Source organism: Etheostoma spectabile, chromosome 6, assembly GCF_008692095.1.
Source record: "Etheostoma spectabile isolate EspeVRDwgs_2016 chromosome 6, UIUC_Espe_1.0, whole genome shotgun sequence".
Taxonomy (NCBI): Eukaryota; Metazoa; Chordata; class Actinopteri; order Perciformes; family Percidae; genus Etheostoma; species Etheostoma spectabile.
Window position 1 is genome coordinate 7,541,033 of NC_045738.1, and position 18,232 is coordinate 7,559,264.

The 18,232-nt window shown below is 39.4% G+C and overlaps 2 protein-coding genes across 5 annotated transcripts in view; one reads left to right on the top strand and one right to left on the bottom strand.

Moving 5' to 3' along the window:
* pde11al (phosphodiesterase 11a, like) overlaps positions 1-1,832 on the bottom strand; it is an 11,878-nt gene extending 10,046 nt beyond the window's left edge. Inside the window, exons 1-2 of the mRNA XM_032519680.1 lie at positions 1,056-1,832; positions 196-354 (exon numbers count right to left, since the gene is read on the bottom strand). Of these exons, the coding sequence (XP_032375571.1) occupies positions 196-354; positions 1,056-1,832 (936 nt within the window). The remainder of the gene's footprint in view (positions 1-195; positions 355-1,055) is intronic.
* Positions 1,833-9,579: 7,747 nt separating this feature from the next.
* osbpl3b (oxysterol binding protein-like 3b) overlaps positions 9,580-18,232 on the top strand; it is a 29,266-nt gene continuing 20,613 nt past the window's right edge. For all 4 annotated transcript variants that reach the window (XM_032519681.1, XM_032519682.1, XM_032519683.1 and 1 more), the window contains exon 1: positions 9,580-9,807. The gene's annotated coding sequence lies outside the window, so the exon portion shown is untranslated. The remainder of the gene's footprint in view (positions 9,808-18,232) is intronic.

The window sequence follows — 18,232 nt, forward strand, 5'->3', positions numbered from 1 at the left end:
TGTGTGTGTGTGTGTGTGTGTGTGTGTGTGTGTGTGTGTGTGTGTGTGTGTATTCCACAAGAATCCAATTTTCACTCCATCTCTAAGATACACTTAATGGTCGAACCAACTGCAATAATACTGAAGATGTTACATAAAAAAACAATAAACTGGATGTGAATGGGAACATGGATCTGAGACATTACAGCGTCTCACCTTCTCATCATCCTCGGTAAAGGGGGTGCCCATGGGATTTTTGTTGATTGCTTGTACAACACCTATGACTTCTCCATCACTGTTACAGATGGCCATACAGAGGATGGACTGAGTCTTGTAGCCGGTTAACTTGTCTATCTCATCACTGAAGCGGTGGTCCTGGAATAGTGTTCACATAAACACATGTTAAACACATATCAAACATGCACAATAACACATTAATACACGTTTACACACATGTACATAACTGCCAGCACGTTTGACGTTGTAGTCCTGCATGAATACACTGCTTCAAATATTTGAGGTTTATGCACTTGTGTCACGTACAATAAAGCTGGAGGCCTCTTGCTTTTACTATACACAGGAAAAACTGTAATACCTCTGACACATATCTACACTATTGCAGTAGTAGACCTCATGGGAATCAGCATTATAATGTAGCCCTGGCCTCCCATGCAGCCCAGGGCCATGCTATAATGATGTGAAGTGCAAGTGTCATGGTATAGGACGAGATCTGGCTCTGGAAAGAATTATAACGTTTTTTTCCTGCCTTTTTCTTTGAATCTTACAGTTTTACCAAGTGCCTTTTCTCCATTTATTGATGGTTGAGTGACCCTTCTAAACTAAGCGTTTCTTTACTCAATTCACAGAGTTCAACTTCCAAATCAGCTTTGACACATGAATACTTTTTATGTATGAATGTGTCTAAAAGGTTCGCCCTTTCATGTAATTTATTCCCAATTGCGAGCCATACATTTTTGATAAATGGCTTCACACACTGTAAATACCTCTACCTAACTGTCTACCTAAGTCAAATTATGTGTAGTTATCGAACACATGTAGACCAGGCTTACTTTTACCTCATATGCGTTTGGGATGTTTACAGTTTCCCCATGCTCTGCCACATATCCAATGATTCCCTTTCCCCACGGCACCTGCACTTCATTGGAGTTCAGGGTGCTGGATGATGGTCTGACAGTGGTGCCAGAGTGCACATCAAAGAATTTGGACACCAGTGTCCTCTTGTGTGCGGGTCCCTCCACAAGGAAAAGTGAACACCTGTCTGCATCCACCAGGATACACACATTGATCAGGATTTTATAACTGAGGTTTGTTAGGTCCAAATCATTGGAGATATCCTTTACTAACTCCAAGAAAAACTCCCTCTCGTTGGTTTCTTTGAGTCTGTATTTGTAGTCGATGGCGCTGGACGCGTACTGGGGCACGTTGACCCTGGACTCCAGCAGGGCGCTCAGGATGTGCGCGGTGGTCGGAGGCAGGGAGCTGGCTTTACGCAGAAGCGCACGGCGCCTCATGCTGGACTGGGACTCGTGTTCGCTCAGGCTCACATGCTCGTCGTAGGTTCGGTGTGCGGTGGTGGCTTTGGAGCGGGCGAAGTTCCTTCGTAGCTCCATGTGGGATGATCTGCGCCGGAGCCCGTCTGAGTTGGTCGGCCACAGCGGGTCCCTGGCAGCGCCGCGCTTCTCCTCGGCTGTGGACACTTGTTTCGACGGCTGATGCTCCTTCAACCATCTGCTAACTTGATCACATTTTGCCTTTCGAACGAGATACTCCTCGAAGAGATCTGGGTGGCAGTCCAAAAACGCCTCTATATCTGAGAAGTCAAATGTTGTCATGGTGAAAGCTGCTGTGAGAACCAAATGAGAATGCAAAGAACAAGAGTTAGAGGAGAGGATGACGGGGTGATGCGGCTGCAGCCGAGCTTTTCAGAGAAGTGATGTCCTCAAAAAATGTATTAATTCACTCCCCTTTATGAGACAGCCCATCGTATTCCTCCTTGAAACACTGGGAGCAAACGTGGTCAAACAGATTCAGTTTACTTGAGACCGGATCGATGATGCCTGAGAGACGTTACAGCTGTCAGTCAAGTCGAGATTGAGGTGTGTCTCTGGGGGTTTCTGTGCAATACTATGCAGAGGTGTAGAACAACATAGCGCCTACATATTCTCCTTAGAAACTGAAAAACAAACTGCAGGGTAGGTTGTTCACTCGCTCTCTTCATTCTTTACCACCAGAGACAATGTGCAAGGCTCCAATCAAAACAAAATAGTACAAATTTGATGTTTTCTTTATATTTAAAAAGTGCAGGTAAGACCCATTGTTTATATACACTGTGTAATAACAGTAATGTGTTTGTTTGAAAAGGACAACTTAAGTCAACAAAGAAAAATGTGTGTATTTAAACAAGAAAACATGAACACACTCACACACTACCTCTGTGTTTGTAAAAAATGTTCTTTTGCCAAGGCCCCTGACCCTCAGGTAGGATGTGGGTGGATGGTTGGGCATACAAAGAGTCTGACCTAGTCACCATGGACCAGTGCAACAGTCGATGCATTATGGTGTATTTTCAGAAAAAAAACGCAGTATTTCATTGTTCCGTATGAAAAATAGCTGTACAGGTCCTGTGTTACACATCTGATTTGAAGACATTATCAAAAAAGAAGGCTGGGGCCTGGTAGTGGTTTTGGAGTAAGGACCCAGTGCTGGTTTTTGAGTGTCTATCAAGGTTTTTTTTTTACCTGAGGGGGTTAAACTGGTAATTTGCAACATCAATGGAGAGAATACCCAATGTCACATGTTTTCATTTAGAAATAGGTGAGTTAATTTATCAGAGTATTTGCAAGGTTATCGGTAACTATAACAACTACAGATTAAGCTGTACTTCAGTGGTTGAGCATTAACCTGCATATGCACAATAAGTTAATATTATAGGGTAATCACTGCAGGCTGTGGCACATATATAATGCTGCAGCAGCAGCAGCAGCAAGGAATGTAATCTGGAAAGCGTCTGCTCCGCTGGGGCAGAGCAGGATAATTGGTTACTGGACTTGGCTTAGGCTGCTTGATAAGTCTTGGGTGTTTTGCTGAGACTTTGGACAGGGTCTCTTGGGAATCCCAATTAAAAAGCAGAATGCAGAATATGGGTCTTGTGAGGGCCAACAAACAAGTCAAACCTTGCAGCTTGGAAAGCAGTCTATGGCATGTCCAAAGAGAGGCAGCTGCATTGATTGTAGTGTAAGTCTTCCTTGTGTGCTGATTGGAAACGAATATTTAGATGCAGTTTACATGGGAGCAGATCCGGTGTGCTGTCCCATTTTAGAGGGCCTGGAAATGTTTGTTTTTTCAGTCAACTTATCACTGTGAGTAATGGGATCCTACAACACTATTTCTTACTATTTGCTAAGGCTTTGGATTTTCATGAGAGAGCAATACTGAATGAAGCCATGTTGATTTCATATAAGCATGCATATAATTGAGTAAAATCAGGGATTACTATGCTTTAGTATTATTTCACTCACCAGGGAGTGACACGATGAGATTCCTTAATTGGGACAAAATCTCATAAAATGGAGTTTTGAGGATTAATACAAATCCTTTTATATGAAAAGTTTGAAATTATCCACACACACACTCCAAAAATGGATAGATCACTTTGCATTATGATTACTTTTGTTATTTTTTTTTTACTTTCATCAGAGTCTTATGTGTCTGATAAGTTAACACTATTCATGCTCAATCAGTCAGTAATAGCACCATGGACAGCGCATAGTCGTCCACTAAATCCTGGAAGAAGATGTTCTACAAAATGAGCACGTTACGTCTAAATCGTCATTAGAACAGTATGATCCTCAGACTCAGACTAAATTTGTCTTCTAGACTTGTGGCTTTGTCTAAGGCATACAACTTTATATGTTGCCGAGGAATGGACACAACGAAAGACAACGCCTGTAACAAAACACCATACACTCACACACACACACACACACACAAACAAACACACACATAACTTGTATCTGGTGTCAGTGTGTGCCAGCTGGACCCAGCTTGATTTTCATTCCACCCCATGCTTAGTTGGATGAGTTCACCAAACTGTAAATGTGTAATATCATCAGATCCACACTTGATGACTGAATGATGGGCAACCGGAGCAGTGATTGCCCACTGGATATGAAAATAGTGACATCATATGAAATGTCAGTACATTTTGACCCCCCAGTTATTACAACTGTGAGCCTGACAGTGTGATATGGACAAACAATTACTTTCCAAAGGTTACAGTTGATAGTTCTTCTGTTCTTATCAAGCAAAATGTGTGATGTTGTTTCAGTTTCTTGTCTTGCAAAAGCTAATTTAACCACACCTCTGTTTAAACGCTGTGTTCTACGGACTGGATTGGGTGTCACTCACTCCGATTCTATTGTTCTTAAATGTAACACCATCACTCCGGTTGAGCCAGGAATCCAAAACTACCTCACTGGTCACAGGTGAAGACGAGGGAGTCTATTTCTGCCAAAGAAGGCTTCAATGTTTCTACTATTATCCATTTGGACTAAGAAGACATTTCTGCCATTTTCCAAATACTGAAAAAATCTATCCTATTGATTTCTCTAAACCACTGCCCAGGTAAGGGAACATGACCGTGGGTTTTAGGGATTATTTTTGATTAATTGTTGTTGATTAAATCTTGTATTGACATAGTTAAAACTGTTTTTATTTCATTTAAATAAACATACATGTGTGCATTTGTATGCTTTCACTTATGTTAAAATGTGTGTAAACATACCATTCATTTATGAGTCAAGCTAGTTGTGTTAAATTTAGGAAGAAACTGGTAGAAACATCTGTTCTCCTCCATATTGGTATTGTAATTATCTCAAGACAAGTGGGTATAACTTTCATGATAAAAGTAAAGGTTTCACCCCAGATGTGGCTTAATTCTCTGTATTCTTGCCCTCATTTACTCGTCCTAGTGTTTCAGCCTGCCTTCTTCACCTTCCTTTATTCTGAGTCAGAGCTCCAGCAGCCAGATGGAGCCCAGGTCCTCCCTTACACCTGGCATCCCTCCGGATTTACATGGCCGTTATCACTTTGGTAATGGAGAAGCCATCATATCTGAGTGAGTGTAAAAACATTGTGAAATTTAAAATGGAATACATCAACTGCAGCGCCAATAGATTGTTTCACCTTTACAGGCATATCACCGGTCGAGAACGATATTACAATACTGGCAGAAAGAAAAGTAAAATTCGTCTCAATGACCAGCTGTGAGTAGCCATGATTAATCATAACTACTGGTATTGTTGTTATTAACAAGAATGAAAACATTAATTTAATTTCTTTTCTCAGCATACCAAAACCAACTGATGTAAATGTGGCGTGAGTATTTTCTCATTGTATTTTTTGCAAAGTTAAAAACTTAAATTTGAGGTTTCTTGTGTCTGCCTTTAAATCATTTAATTTCTTGGTGCTTCTAACAGGGAGAAAATGATAAAGATAGCAACTCCAAAAGAACATCCCTATTCGTCCCACATCTCCAAGTTTGCAATGTTCCCATCCTTCCGCTCTCCAGATGACCCTAAAACAGGAGTCAGAGCTGCCTCCCAACCTTTCCTCAACCCCCTCATCCCAAATAGTGCACCGGACATCACTCTGCTGAGCAAAGCTATAGGTGAGCGGGCATTGTGGTTAAAGGGGAATGATAAATTATATGTTCTTAGAAGTTTAAGATGTCTTTATTTCCATGTGCAGGTAGTCCATACAGACACGAGGTCTTGGAGACAAGCATGAACACCAAGAAGAAAGCTGTTATGTGGACCGGAGAACACGACTTCTGCGATGTGAGTAATGAAATATATGGCTTCACATTATCATTAAGGTTTTCCAAATCATCAAATCACAATATTGTTCTGATCATTTTCTCAATGCTCTAATATCTTCCTTCCAGCATACAAAGCCATTGAAGGGAGAGAACCAGGTTTTCTACCCAACTCCTCCAAAGACAGTGCTACCCAACCCTAAACTTCGGGACTGGGATTTGTCGATATCTGAGCGGACAAGCAACATGCTGAAAAATTTGGAGAGGACACACTGGCTCACATCGTACCAAATGCACCACACAGGTAAAGAAGCCTAAATGTATGTTAATATGTTAGGGACTGTACATATGTAATTTGGGGTGGGGAGTGGGCCTGAATCTTCTATTTCATTTACAGAACTATTTGGTTCTCCGCATGTGGCAAATCACACTTTTATAAACTATGACAAACGCTCCTTCTTTTCTGACCACCACTCCTCCCCAATAATTTCTGTTTAGTTCCTGAGCAAGAAGCTGAAAAATAAGAACACAGAATACATTTTTGCTATTAGAGAAGAGGAAAACTCTGTGAAGTAATAATCTAGTAATTTGTTATGCATGATTTTAACATGATTTATATCAAATACAGTAATATTGCTTTTTGATTTTTCGAAGGATCGGGGCCAGCAAATCCTCTAAAGATAGATGACTTCAAGGACAAAATCTGTGACATAACTGGGATGAATTCACACACTGCACCACTGGTAGAATCCTTGAGAACATGCACCTTTTAACATCAAAATTGACAGTATGCAACACTAATCCCACTGAATTCCTTTCTCTGCAGAGAGAAAGGTCCTTTCCGATGTTTGTTCCCTCTAAACCCAGAGGAGAATGTAGAAGAAGACAGAGGAGCACCTGCAGTCCCGCTGTTGCTGAACTCCTAAATCTATCTCCAGCTCCAAACCAAGGCACTGCTTCAGCTGCTACAAACCCACACAGGCCACGGGAGATCACAGCTAAGTATAATGAGACACCAGAGCCTAACCAAAATGGTCATATTGAATCATACTACAGCTCTGGCTCCACAGAAACAGGGAGCACTGAGCCGTACCAGGAGGTCCTACACAAACAACAAAGTGAGAGCAAACACTCTGCATATAAGGACAGAGGGAGAGATAACTGCAAAGTCCAGTTTGATGTTAGTCCAAGGCAAGAATCTCCCTCACACAGCAGGCAAGAGGCTAACAATGCCCCAATCACAGGTACACTTTCCCAGGAAGAGATGGAGGTCAACAAGAAGAAAAACCTGATTGAGCTGCATGTAAACGATGAACCAGGAGCTGAAAGCAATGTATCTAGCATTAGTCAGTCATCTGTGGCCAAGGATCTGGCAGGTATTGAATCACACATTGAGTTATCATTAAGGGCAGCTTCAGGGCAGGAGAAGCTGGTAAAGGGCAAAGAGCTGCCACACAGTATTTCTAACCCCAGCATCTTGCCGAGGCCTCCAGTCATGGGGGGCATTCGCCCAGTGGACAGAGTCGGGACTGTGGGTAGAGAAGGCGCAGCTCTCTGCCTCCTGGACCTTCAAAATTCATTCAGTAAGACAAAGGCCCATCGGAACTTTAGCAGCTCCATCACACATGCTGCTGTGAACCTGAGGGACAATGTAGTCACAGGGAAGAAACATGACTTCTATGGGATCAACTGTTACTACCTGCATGGCTAACCTAATGGACATGAATTCTCACATCCTAGTAAATAATAAGAATAAGAATAAGAATAATGATTTGAAACTTAAAAGCAATTGAATACCTAAGATTTAACCACTACTGAATACATATTGACATTGAAAGACCACAGAGTTTATGGCATTGCAATATTTGACTTTAAAAATCATCTCCCTAAATTTATGTACTTTGGATTTCACTTGAAATTTCCAGAAGGTCATCTAAAATGTTGAAATAAAAAAAATTGATTTTAGATTTAGGTTTGATGGTTTGATTCAGGTAAAAAAATTCAAGTGTCTGATATTTCAAACATTTTTTAGTTACTCAAATTCTGCTTATTTTCTTTAAACTGTCAAATAAATCAAGTTACTTACATTGGATTGGGTCAAGACACCATAATTCAAATTCTAACATCCAGCATTAACCAATTAAGCCTGGAGAAATCCATCAGATCTCTTGTATTTGAGTCTGACTATTTCATCATAAATTTGGCTGATTTAAATTTCCAGATCCGAATTTGAGAAACTTGAATATAGTTTCTTAAATATGAGCATTTGAATGTTCTATCAGAATTCATAAAAGGTAGGTAAAAGGTAAAACCACATACATTAAAAGTCCATTTCTGAAAAATTTGAAAGCAATACATTCTGAGAAGTTTCAGTTTCAACATTACCTAAAACAGTAATGGTTACATTTCGCACAGCTATAATTTTCATAATATCAACACTGAAAAGGTTGGCACAAAACGGAGTAACAATTAAAAGGCTGTAAGATTTCTCATATGCTCACAATAAAACAGTTTGTGATTTTTTTTCTCAAGCAATTTTCCACATTGTTACTTGCTCACATACTATAGTCAACAGCGAATCTGCAGAACATTGGTCTTATATAAGGTTCTCACAAGCCACAGTTGAATGGAAGGGGGAAAAGGCAGCCTTCAAAGCTCACTTCTGTGAGTTCAGCCTGTGTGAACTATAGCCTACAGAAGGAATATTCAGCGGCTGTAAATTCATAATGCTTTCCATATGAATACTTTGGTCTTTACTGTAACCTTTCTAATTTAACAGTGAAAAATAGTTGAAAAAATGTTTTTCTCAAATGTCACACAGAGTTCACAGCAGAGCATAATGTTGGCTGTGTTATGGAATCCACCTCTTTGTATTGCAGGTGCTGCAGTAACCTTCTAGCTCGCCAGTGTTCACACGTAATCTGTTGCAATCAGGCTGACTCGCTGTGAAAAGTATTTTGTTACAGGGAGTCCTTGAACAGCAAGCCTGCAGGCTTGTGTGATATAACAGCCTCTCATTCAGACTTTCAGAAAAGGAAATAATAATTGCTCTCACAGTCAAATAGACAACTTTCTACCTGATTTGGAAAATACTAAATTGTAAGGCTATTTAAAAAAAAAAAAATAAGATTGTTGGTGGTGTTGTTTTTGTTGTTGTTGTTGTTGTAATATTTGTTTGTCTCTTTTTTTTTGCTATTGTGCAACAAAACCTGTTTTTTGAGCTATAAAAAGAAAAACCTCCACTTATGTCGCATTCAAGGTCACGTACATTTGCAAACCTGCTTAGTCACTCACTATGCATATGCAAATATTTTTTCTTTCAGATTTTTTTGTTAATGTTTCTCAATATGCCATGAGCACGACTGAAAATCTGTAATTCCACAACATGTCCAGCAGATGGCAGTATATTATAATTTACGGCCTTTAAATTCTGTTATTTATAATTCTGACATCTTGTCGTTTGGAGACTTTGACATCATGTTGATTATCTCATTCGATTAGTAAAAACAAAAAACAGCAATTTCCCGTTTTGTTTGCAAGTGGAAACAAGAATCTAAAATTGAAATGCATCTGCAATAAATAACAATTTAGAGGACAAGACTTAAGTGACTCACTTGCAAAGTGATGAGTTTGACCGTGTGTCCTTGCTTTTGGGGTCCTCTTCAATACGTCACGGAAAGAGATGCTGTCAATGACACAACGCCCGCCCCTTTAAGGGGACATGGAGCTCTGCCCTGTATTTCTATTGGAGGTGGCTTTAGTCATGCACGCACTGTGGTGCCCTCCCCCATATAGCGGTGTAGAAATTGATGCTTCTCAGGGGCTGGACGATGCATGTCTGTGCATGTCATACTGGAGACGGCAGGCTGTCTGACGCTGGCATTTGAGTATCTCTTCATTGGATGCGTTCTCTCATTTGGGTTCAGATAAACCGACTGTTTCCAATATCTCTGTCCTCATCATCTGGAATTTACATCTGTTACTCTGTCAAGGTGAGTGCGGTTTTTTCTTTGGCAAGTAAAATGGAGTTGTCTTTCGCTAGATAATTTAATTATTTCTTGAAAACCGTGTCAGTTGAAGAAGTATTTTAAAAGTTCATTGCAGTGCCTGCTTCCTTGCTCTTTTCGGCAGCATGTAAATGACACATTTCAGTGAGATAGTGCTTTAACATTTCAGAGTGCTCCCTTGTAAAGCTTCAAAGTTGAACATGCCTAATGTAAACTAGGCTACAAAGAAGGCCTATAATATTATTTTATTGAATTGTTTTAATAATGCTCCATGGAAGTGAATCCATTACTTTACAGTCTGCATATAACTTTCCTGTTGGGGTTCCCAAACAGTCGAGCTTTTGCAATTTTCCTGTTATGATCATGACATGTGATTCATACAACAAAACACCAATAGATTGTTTTAGTCTCCATGGTGACTCTGATCCCACTTCCTTTTTTCTAGACAAGTTAAAACAAGTTGTGGAGGTTCAACTGTTTCCACATAAATCGATAGTATAACAGTAGTAAGCTGTCAATATAACCTAGTCACAGTATGAATAATATGCCTGTATGTATGAGTGGCTGTACCTCTCATGCTGAGTGAATGTAGGTGTGTGTAATAGTGAGGGCAGATAGGATCTACTTTCAGATTAAATCGGGGCTTGAGCTCATCATCTTATACTTGCTACACAGTGTTTGGAGCAAAAAAATTAATATGGAGGATTGTACAATATTACTGTTACCATGCAAATGACGTAAAATAATAATAAATGCCAGTCATCAGCACACTTCCAGATAATTACAGTTCTGTGTAAATCCAGCAAAATAATAGTGATTCTCATGCTGAATAATATTGGGTTTGCGCGAAAGTGTTCCAGTAAAATGTCTATGTGCATCATGAAGAATTTGGTTGAGTCAAAAGTGGTTTGTTTGGTACTGTGGCTCACTTACAGTGTGGCTACAATTTTAGGACTTATACTGGCATCTTTTGGGTGTTGTGTCAACAGTGTAACAGAGGAGGCTTTTCTGGGGCTGTGTGTGTTGGAACATGTGTGAGGCTCAATAGGGGCCATTTAAAGTTTCTATAAAATGTCTGACAAGACATGGAGTAAAGAAGGTGGATGGTGCGCATATCCTGTCACAGATTGGTTTACATATGAAGGACTAAATCACTAATAGTGGAAAAAGTTTCAAAAACTGGGCACTGCTTTTTAAACTGCTCCTTTAATAAACACTTGTGATACGGTTAAATTCAGCTTGTGGACTACTTCTCTTTTTCATCTGTCACAGCTGTGTTCACTGGGCTCAAAGGAGTGTTTTTTGCCCAATGTTATTCTTGCAGCTTCTGAGGGTTTTCGTTCCTAACCCCCAAATCAGTGATTGCAGTCAAACACAGGGAGCTTGTAAGGGAGAAGATCACTAGAATTTGTGGAATGCAGCAGCAGGAAAGAAAAAAACTGTGTCTGTGCAAGACATGCACAGTGGGACATTGCATTGTATGAGGTCACCTCCACCTCTTAAATCTTCTGAACTATTACCTATACTGCATACATACAGTAATAAAGACTGTGATGATTTTGACCAGTGGCTCATCAATTCACATTCTGCCAACAACAACAATTTTTTTTTTACCCTGAACAGGATCAGTTACATTTCCCACCTGCTTGTTTTCACAACAGTAGTAGTGTCATATTTCATTGAGAGAGACAGACAGTTTCATCCTCACTGATGATTAAAAACTAGAGCCGTGTGAGTTTTAAACATTTAGATGTAATAACGTTGTGCACCTTAAAACAATGTCAGTCCAGACACTTTCGAGTCCTTTTGGTTCACCCAGCCATTGCATCCCGGGTCAGCAGTCGGTCTGTGTTTAGGGTCAGAGATTCTAGAGACTGTGAACATATAGTGCAGTGTGTGATAGATGGCTCTTGGGAGGGCAATGTTAGTCTGTCAATAGGTTCACCACTTCGATGAACTGATTAGAATTTGGTGGCCAAAGGTCACCTCACCGCTGTCCTATTCTCGGGAACTCAATATCTCGGGAACACCATGAAATCAAGGATGAACTGATTAGAATTGTGTGGCCAAAGGTCACTGTGACCTCGCAAAACATGTTTTTGGCAATAACTCACAAATGTATACGCTAATTATATATTTTATGTCCAAATGGTCAAAGGTCAACTTCATCATAATGTTCTGCCAAAATACTTCTCTGGCCATTATTCAACGCCATAACTCAGGAACAGAAGGGGAGATGGGCATATTTCACATTTGATCAAATACTGAATTGGTGACGATAATCCTAAAACTGTGATGATTGTATTGATCCTCAGCCAGGTTGAAGATGTGTGTGAAGCCTCCCCGTTTTAGAATTTGTAGCTTCTTTGTAGTAACATTCACATCTGAAGCATTGTCTTCTGTCAAGGCTACAACTTTGTGTTCTGTCCTGTTCCTCTGGTAGTCCACTACAAGTTCATTGGTTGAAGTTGAGCTTCAGGTCATTGTCGTTGCACCATGTGTGGAAGCTCTCTACCATTCCTCTGTAAAAAATATAAAATTAAATTAAAAACGTTTCTAAGTAAACCCAGAATGTTTCTAACTGAAAATGATTTACTGGAATCATACATGGCAATATAGTGATAACTTCCTAGTTGTTATAAAATACACTTAAATCTTTTTATTAAACTCAGTAGTCTTTACTACATATATTATATAAGTGTGGACAGACATGGATGTAAACTGCAACTTCACTGGTTGGCGGAGGCATACATCCATGATGATGCGTAAATCAATAAAATCAAGCCAGAAATAAATTGTATTATTGCTTATGTTAGGATAATGAACATGTCACTGTGGGGTTATGCATTTTTCATACTTTGCAATAAATTAGATCAATAAAACTTTAAAAATAGAAATGACAGGCGTAAAAGATCTGTGGGTGAGCTGTGATCACACAAAATTTTTAAAAAAACACACTGCAAGTATTTTCCTTTAAAAAAACACAACTGCAGTCTAACCACAAAAACACAAGCTTGTCAGCTACAGTTTGAGTTATTTTCTGGTGCTGTGATTGTCTATCTTCTATTACATAATATAACAGAGGGAGTCGTGCTGTGAGCTAATCCATACTCCAGTCCAGAGTTTTGGAATGAAGTAAATCTCTCAATTTGTGTTAACTTTTCTCAGCCGTACAGTTTATCTCTCTGTCCATAAATGGAAGGTAATGGAAGACGATGCCATGTCTAAATATATCTGCACAAGGAGGACTTAGAGATTGCTTGTGGCAGTGAAGATGTTCTTTTCAGTTTTTGTGAAACCTTTTTTAGGCCTATTTTTTCTTCACTGTTTTGAGAAAAGATCAGCATACTACAAGTACCACCTCAATGCCATCACCCTCTATTCTAGGTCAAAACCTCTGAATTAATATGAGAATAGATTTAGAGTTGCTGCTGATGGATCCTAATCAGAGCAGCGGTTGAGTGGTAAGCACTGTAATCTTTAATTTGGGAAAGCAACGGCTGAATCGTGCTGTCACGCATGTTGCTGCATGTGACACATTGAGAAGAGCACTTTGAACATTTATGTTTTTTCCCACTCTTTGGTCAGTGAGTGTTGAGCTAAGTTGTGGCTATACTCTCTTTATGAGCTGGTGTTGAGTTATGAGGCTGTCAGGGTCCCCCATACTGTAACAAAAGAGAGGACCTCTGCCACACTCGGGGTAGATAAGAGACAGAAATAGAGATGGGGGGTGTGGGTGTGTTAAGGGAGGGAGCGCATCGAGGATGTGGTTAATTAACAGGATGCGTTTGTAACTGTGTGTAATGCAAAGCTTGTCATATGTCTGTCAGAGAGCAGTATACATGAATGAAAAGACGTCTTATGCTGCAGGAAGTTATCAAGGAGGGACTTTATCTGTCTCTTTTTCATTATTACAACCATAACTCTGCATGCATTTTCTCTTGGGGTGAATAGGATGAGTAAGTTCACCTCAAAAAAAATGTTGCAGATAGCAAAGACAGGCGTGCATGCTTTTAGCTTAGCAGCGTGAGCCTAGTTTTTGGAGTGGCTCCTTCTGGCCCTGGCAACCTTTCACCACGACGCCTTTGAACACATCAGGGGCATGCTTTGCCATCTGTGTGTTTCTTTCAGAGAAGGAGTGGCCTTACACGCAGACGTGTGCTGGCAAACTTTGCCCTGCTGGATCCAGAGATGTACTAATGAATAATAGATCTCCTGGTGGGATTATGCCAGTTTTGTTTCTCTGTCAATTTTCTGTGCTAATGGCTTACTGGATGCTGCCACGCTGACCTGTGGTAGATGAATATATATATTTTTTAAAGAAATACTTTTACTTTGACTCTGTGATGACCTGACCTTAAAGTGACAGTTTCTTTCAGGGTAATAATGAGAGACTTTCCTGTGAAACTGCCCATGTTCTACTCACCACTCTTCAGACTTGGATTCAGACAGCAGTGTTACTCCTGTTCTTTGACTGAATGCAGCCTGTTGAAGGGCCTTTTCTGACACTCTAATCACATCAGTTTTGATTGTCACAACAATGCGTTCAGATTGGAATTGCCTGCCTTCCCCTCAGAGGCATTAAATCAGTTTGATGCTGCGCCTAATGTAAAGAAATATGGAATGGTAATAAATCACAGCACTCTCTCTGTCACACATTACTTCACTGTGGCCATAGTGACCAGATAATGTTGTTTTCTGCTGATTTCTGATCCCACCCTTTCCGTTGCTCCTTTTATGTCAGGGTTTATCTTCCCCTTCCAAGAAATAGTTGCTCTACATTTCACTTAATGAAATAACAAAGAATAAGTGGCATTATCCCACTTGGGCAAATGAGAGCCCAGTGCGTCTCCTTTGGTGGATAGCAGCAATCAGAAGATGTTCTTAATGACTGCTTCAAAGCAAACAGGAAGATTAATCTGTGTGCTAATAACAAACCAGCTTCTTATGAGTTTATCCCATTGAGAAAGATTAAAGGCAATTAAAATTAAGCAAGGTGTTCTGATTTGGGTTTATCCGGATGGATGGGTGGCAGCATTAGAGGAAATGTGAGAGATACCAGAGTTTGATTTGTCGCTAAAGAGCTTTGTATTGAGAGGAATGATCTGTCAGAGAATGGCTGGTCTGTAGAGTTAAGGTGGTTACCACAACACTATTAGGTGTTTGGTAAATGCAGAGGCCATTTGTTTTGTCAACTTTGTACTGAATGTTCCAGAGCTGGAAAGACCAGAGAGAAGCTTCAAGCATTTTTTGTCTTTTTGAGCAATTTTAAATCAAAATTGATTTTCTTCTATTTAGATAATTCTGTTTCATCAAACCAGTCTGTCACACATTAAAGTCAATTTAATTGGATTTAGTCCAAACTGAAAAAGCCATTCTTTAAAAAATTAAAAAAAAATCATGCAGCTTTGTTTGTTTTATGCATAAACAGTGGCGATTTTATAAACATAGGCTTCATAAACATAAGGAGCACCTGCTTTTCAGGGTCTGGAATTGGAATATAATTCAACTCTCACAGCTGACTTTTGCAAAGTAAATGTTATTTAAAAGATTTGGAAACCTTTATCTAAATATAATCTTATAATCTTGGTAAAAGTAATTATTCTATCTATAATACTATTCCTAACTCTAGAGTAGCTTTAGGTACACTTTTTCTCACTTGTCATTGCTGAATGCCACCAGTATTGTGTCTCTCCTAAAATGAGATTTACTACTTCACTTAATATGAGCAAATTGTTTTAGAGTCCTTTTCAACCCAACTTCTTTAAATTACTGTGGTGCATCAGTGTTTCCTGTTATTTGTGCAAACATGACTCGATTTCCTCACAAAGCTGCACCAAAAGGGGTTCAACCGTATGACGTTTTTTCTGGTGAGTCATAGCCTAATGATGCCTGAAAGCCTGTTGGGCTTGTATATCCTTAGGCAGACTCTGGAGACAGTGGAAGGACAGAGGAACATCTGCAACATGAACTGCAGAATGTAATAGAGGGCTTTCAGCTTCTACCAATCTAGTTAGTGCATCTTAAAAGGACATTAAGCCATCTATAACTTCAACCGCGATCTAATAGCTGACCAAGGATTTGTTGACAGTTGTCTGGAATGCCTTAAAGTAACATAGCTAGGCATATTAGTTTTAAAATGCAGAAATCTCAGCAGCTAGTGACATGTTTTGTCAAGCATCTGTAGACATTTATAGTTATTTTGTGCAACTGAACAACATCAGTTTTATTTATTCTATATAGAATTTTTTTAATGCTATGCACAGTGGTGCCAAATGCTAATGCTCACAATGACAATGATAAAATTATGGTTTTTAGCGGGTAACATGTCTACCATGGTCATCATCTTAATTTAGTTGTTTAGTTTAGCACGGTATCCAAGGTATTGGACAATTAAATTGACTTGCTGGTGGCACTAGTTTAAAAGTCAGGTGATCACCAAATTGATTACAATTCATCCTGAATGAGACATGATTGTCTGCATCAAATACCATGGCACCTATCCAGTACCTTTCAGGATATTACCACAAATGTCCACCTCATCAGTCATTAGTCATCAGGATTCACCCTCTGTGAACCATGAATGTTTACGAAATGTCATTATAATCCATTCAGTGTTTTTAAGATATTTCAGTCTCGATCGACTGACCTAGATGCCAACCCTGCCATCTCTAGAGCCTTCAAAATTTTACTTTGATACTGCTTCTCCAGAGAAGTTGAAACTTTTTGGAGACAGTCTTTTACTCTGTAGTCCGGAGGTCAGATGGAGGTTCTTCAATAAGATGACGATTCTTCTAAGTGACAAAACAGGACAGCCAGTTTGAAGCTCCTGCTAGTTACACATCTGTCTCATCCAGGTGTCATACTGGTTTCTCATCATAGAACAGTTGTGGGTTTCACCCACCCACACTTTACTGGAATATTTAAGAGATTTCTGTTACATCTCCACAGAACTTCTTAAGCCTTTAGTGTAAGAGATACTTTGAAAAGAACATCTGCTTGTATATCTGTTCATTTGACAAAGAGATTACAGGGTAAAGCATGAACTGCAAACTAATGATTTACATGAGTGCTTATATTATACTCTAAATAGACTGAACTCCAGTTAGCATGTCACTCAGAGAAATTATAGCTTTAATGTAGTACGCAGGAAGTCTAAAGAGATGTATAATGATGCCACATCCTCTGAAATTTCTCTGTATTTTAGTTTTAGAATTGTATCCAACCCAGAAAATATAAAGGGCACAGTGACATGTCTAAATGTTTGCTGAGATATAATATCTTACCATGTAAAAGATGGGTCCTAGCATAAGATATTAAAGAATTTATATGTGGCTACTAGAGAGTATACTGTATTTTACTTGACACGTATTCGGTTTTGGTCCACTAAAACCTGGTGTAACTATTTACTCGATGTAATGAATTTGAACTTTTCTCTATATGTTGCTGTATCATGTTAAGGATTTTGTCCACACTGCCTGGTAGATATGGATTTAATGGAATTAATCAAAATAATTTTTTGTAAAGATCCATATGATCTTTATCACAAAGGACTCCTTTATTCAAATACAGCAATCAGCAGTTGGTGTGCAGCATGATAGAGCTTTATATTTTGTATTGCTTTTTATTTTGTTCCCAAACCTCCATGAGATTACTTATCCTCATCCCCAAAACTTAATTAGTAAATATTTGTGTTCATGTACAGTATATGCATTGCAAATACAATATGCCTGTGTCTTTTTGTGTTCTTATATGTAAAGGAGGCCGTCTTAATGACAGTGAAACTTTCCCCGTGGCTTGTGTTTATCTTTTGTCCTGAGTAACTGTCAGTGTTCATGTGATTCCCTCTGTTTCTTTGACCCCTGGACAAACACATTCAACACTCACTCTTTTCACCAAGCTGTGGTCTCAGGCATGACTGTTCAGCTCATTAGCATGAACCACAACCGCTAACGTCAGACTTACACTGTCCTCATGTTAGACTACGCAGATTCTTTTCTCTAATCCTCATATGTATTTTCTTCTGTTTTTCAGACTGTTAACGACAGCAACAACTGCCAAGTGAAGTAAAAATGTATACTAACACTAAACCCCAGCCCATGCATCACGGCTCCTCTGTAATCTAATACAGTTTTTCTTAGCATTTCTTCATTGCGATCATAGAGAGCTCTTTAGTGAAAAAGGGTAATTGCTTGAGGGGTGACGTCTAATACGGCTGTCGCCTCGATGAAAGCCTGAGAAGTGGTGTTGTTGTATCAGATGAAAGGGTGCCCCTATGGTGTGACGGTGTGACAGACCTGTGCATGCATAGTTAGTGTGATCAGTGGAAAGTGGATGAAATAATTATAAGAGATGGCGAGGAAGTATCAGATAGATAGATAGATAGATAGATAGATAGATAGATAGATAG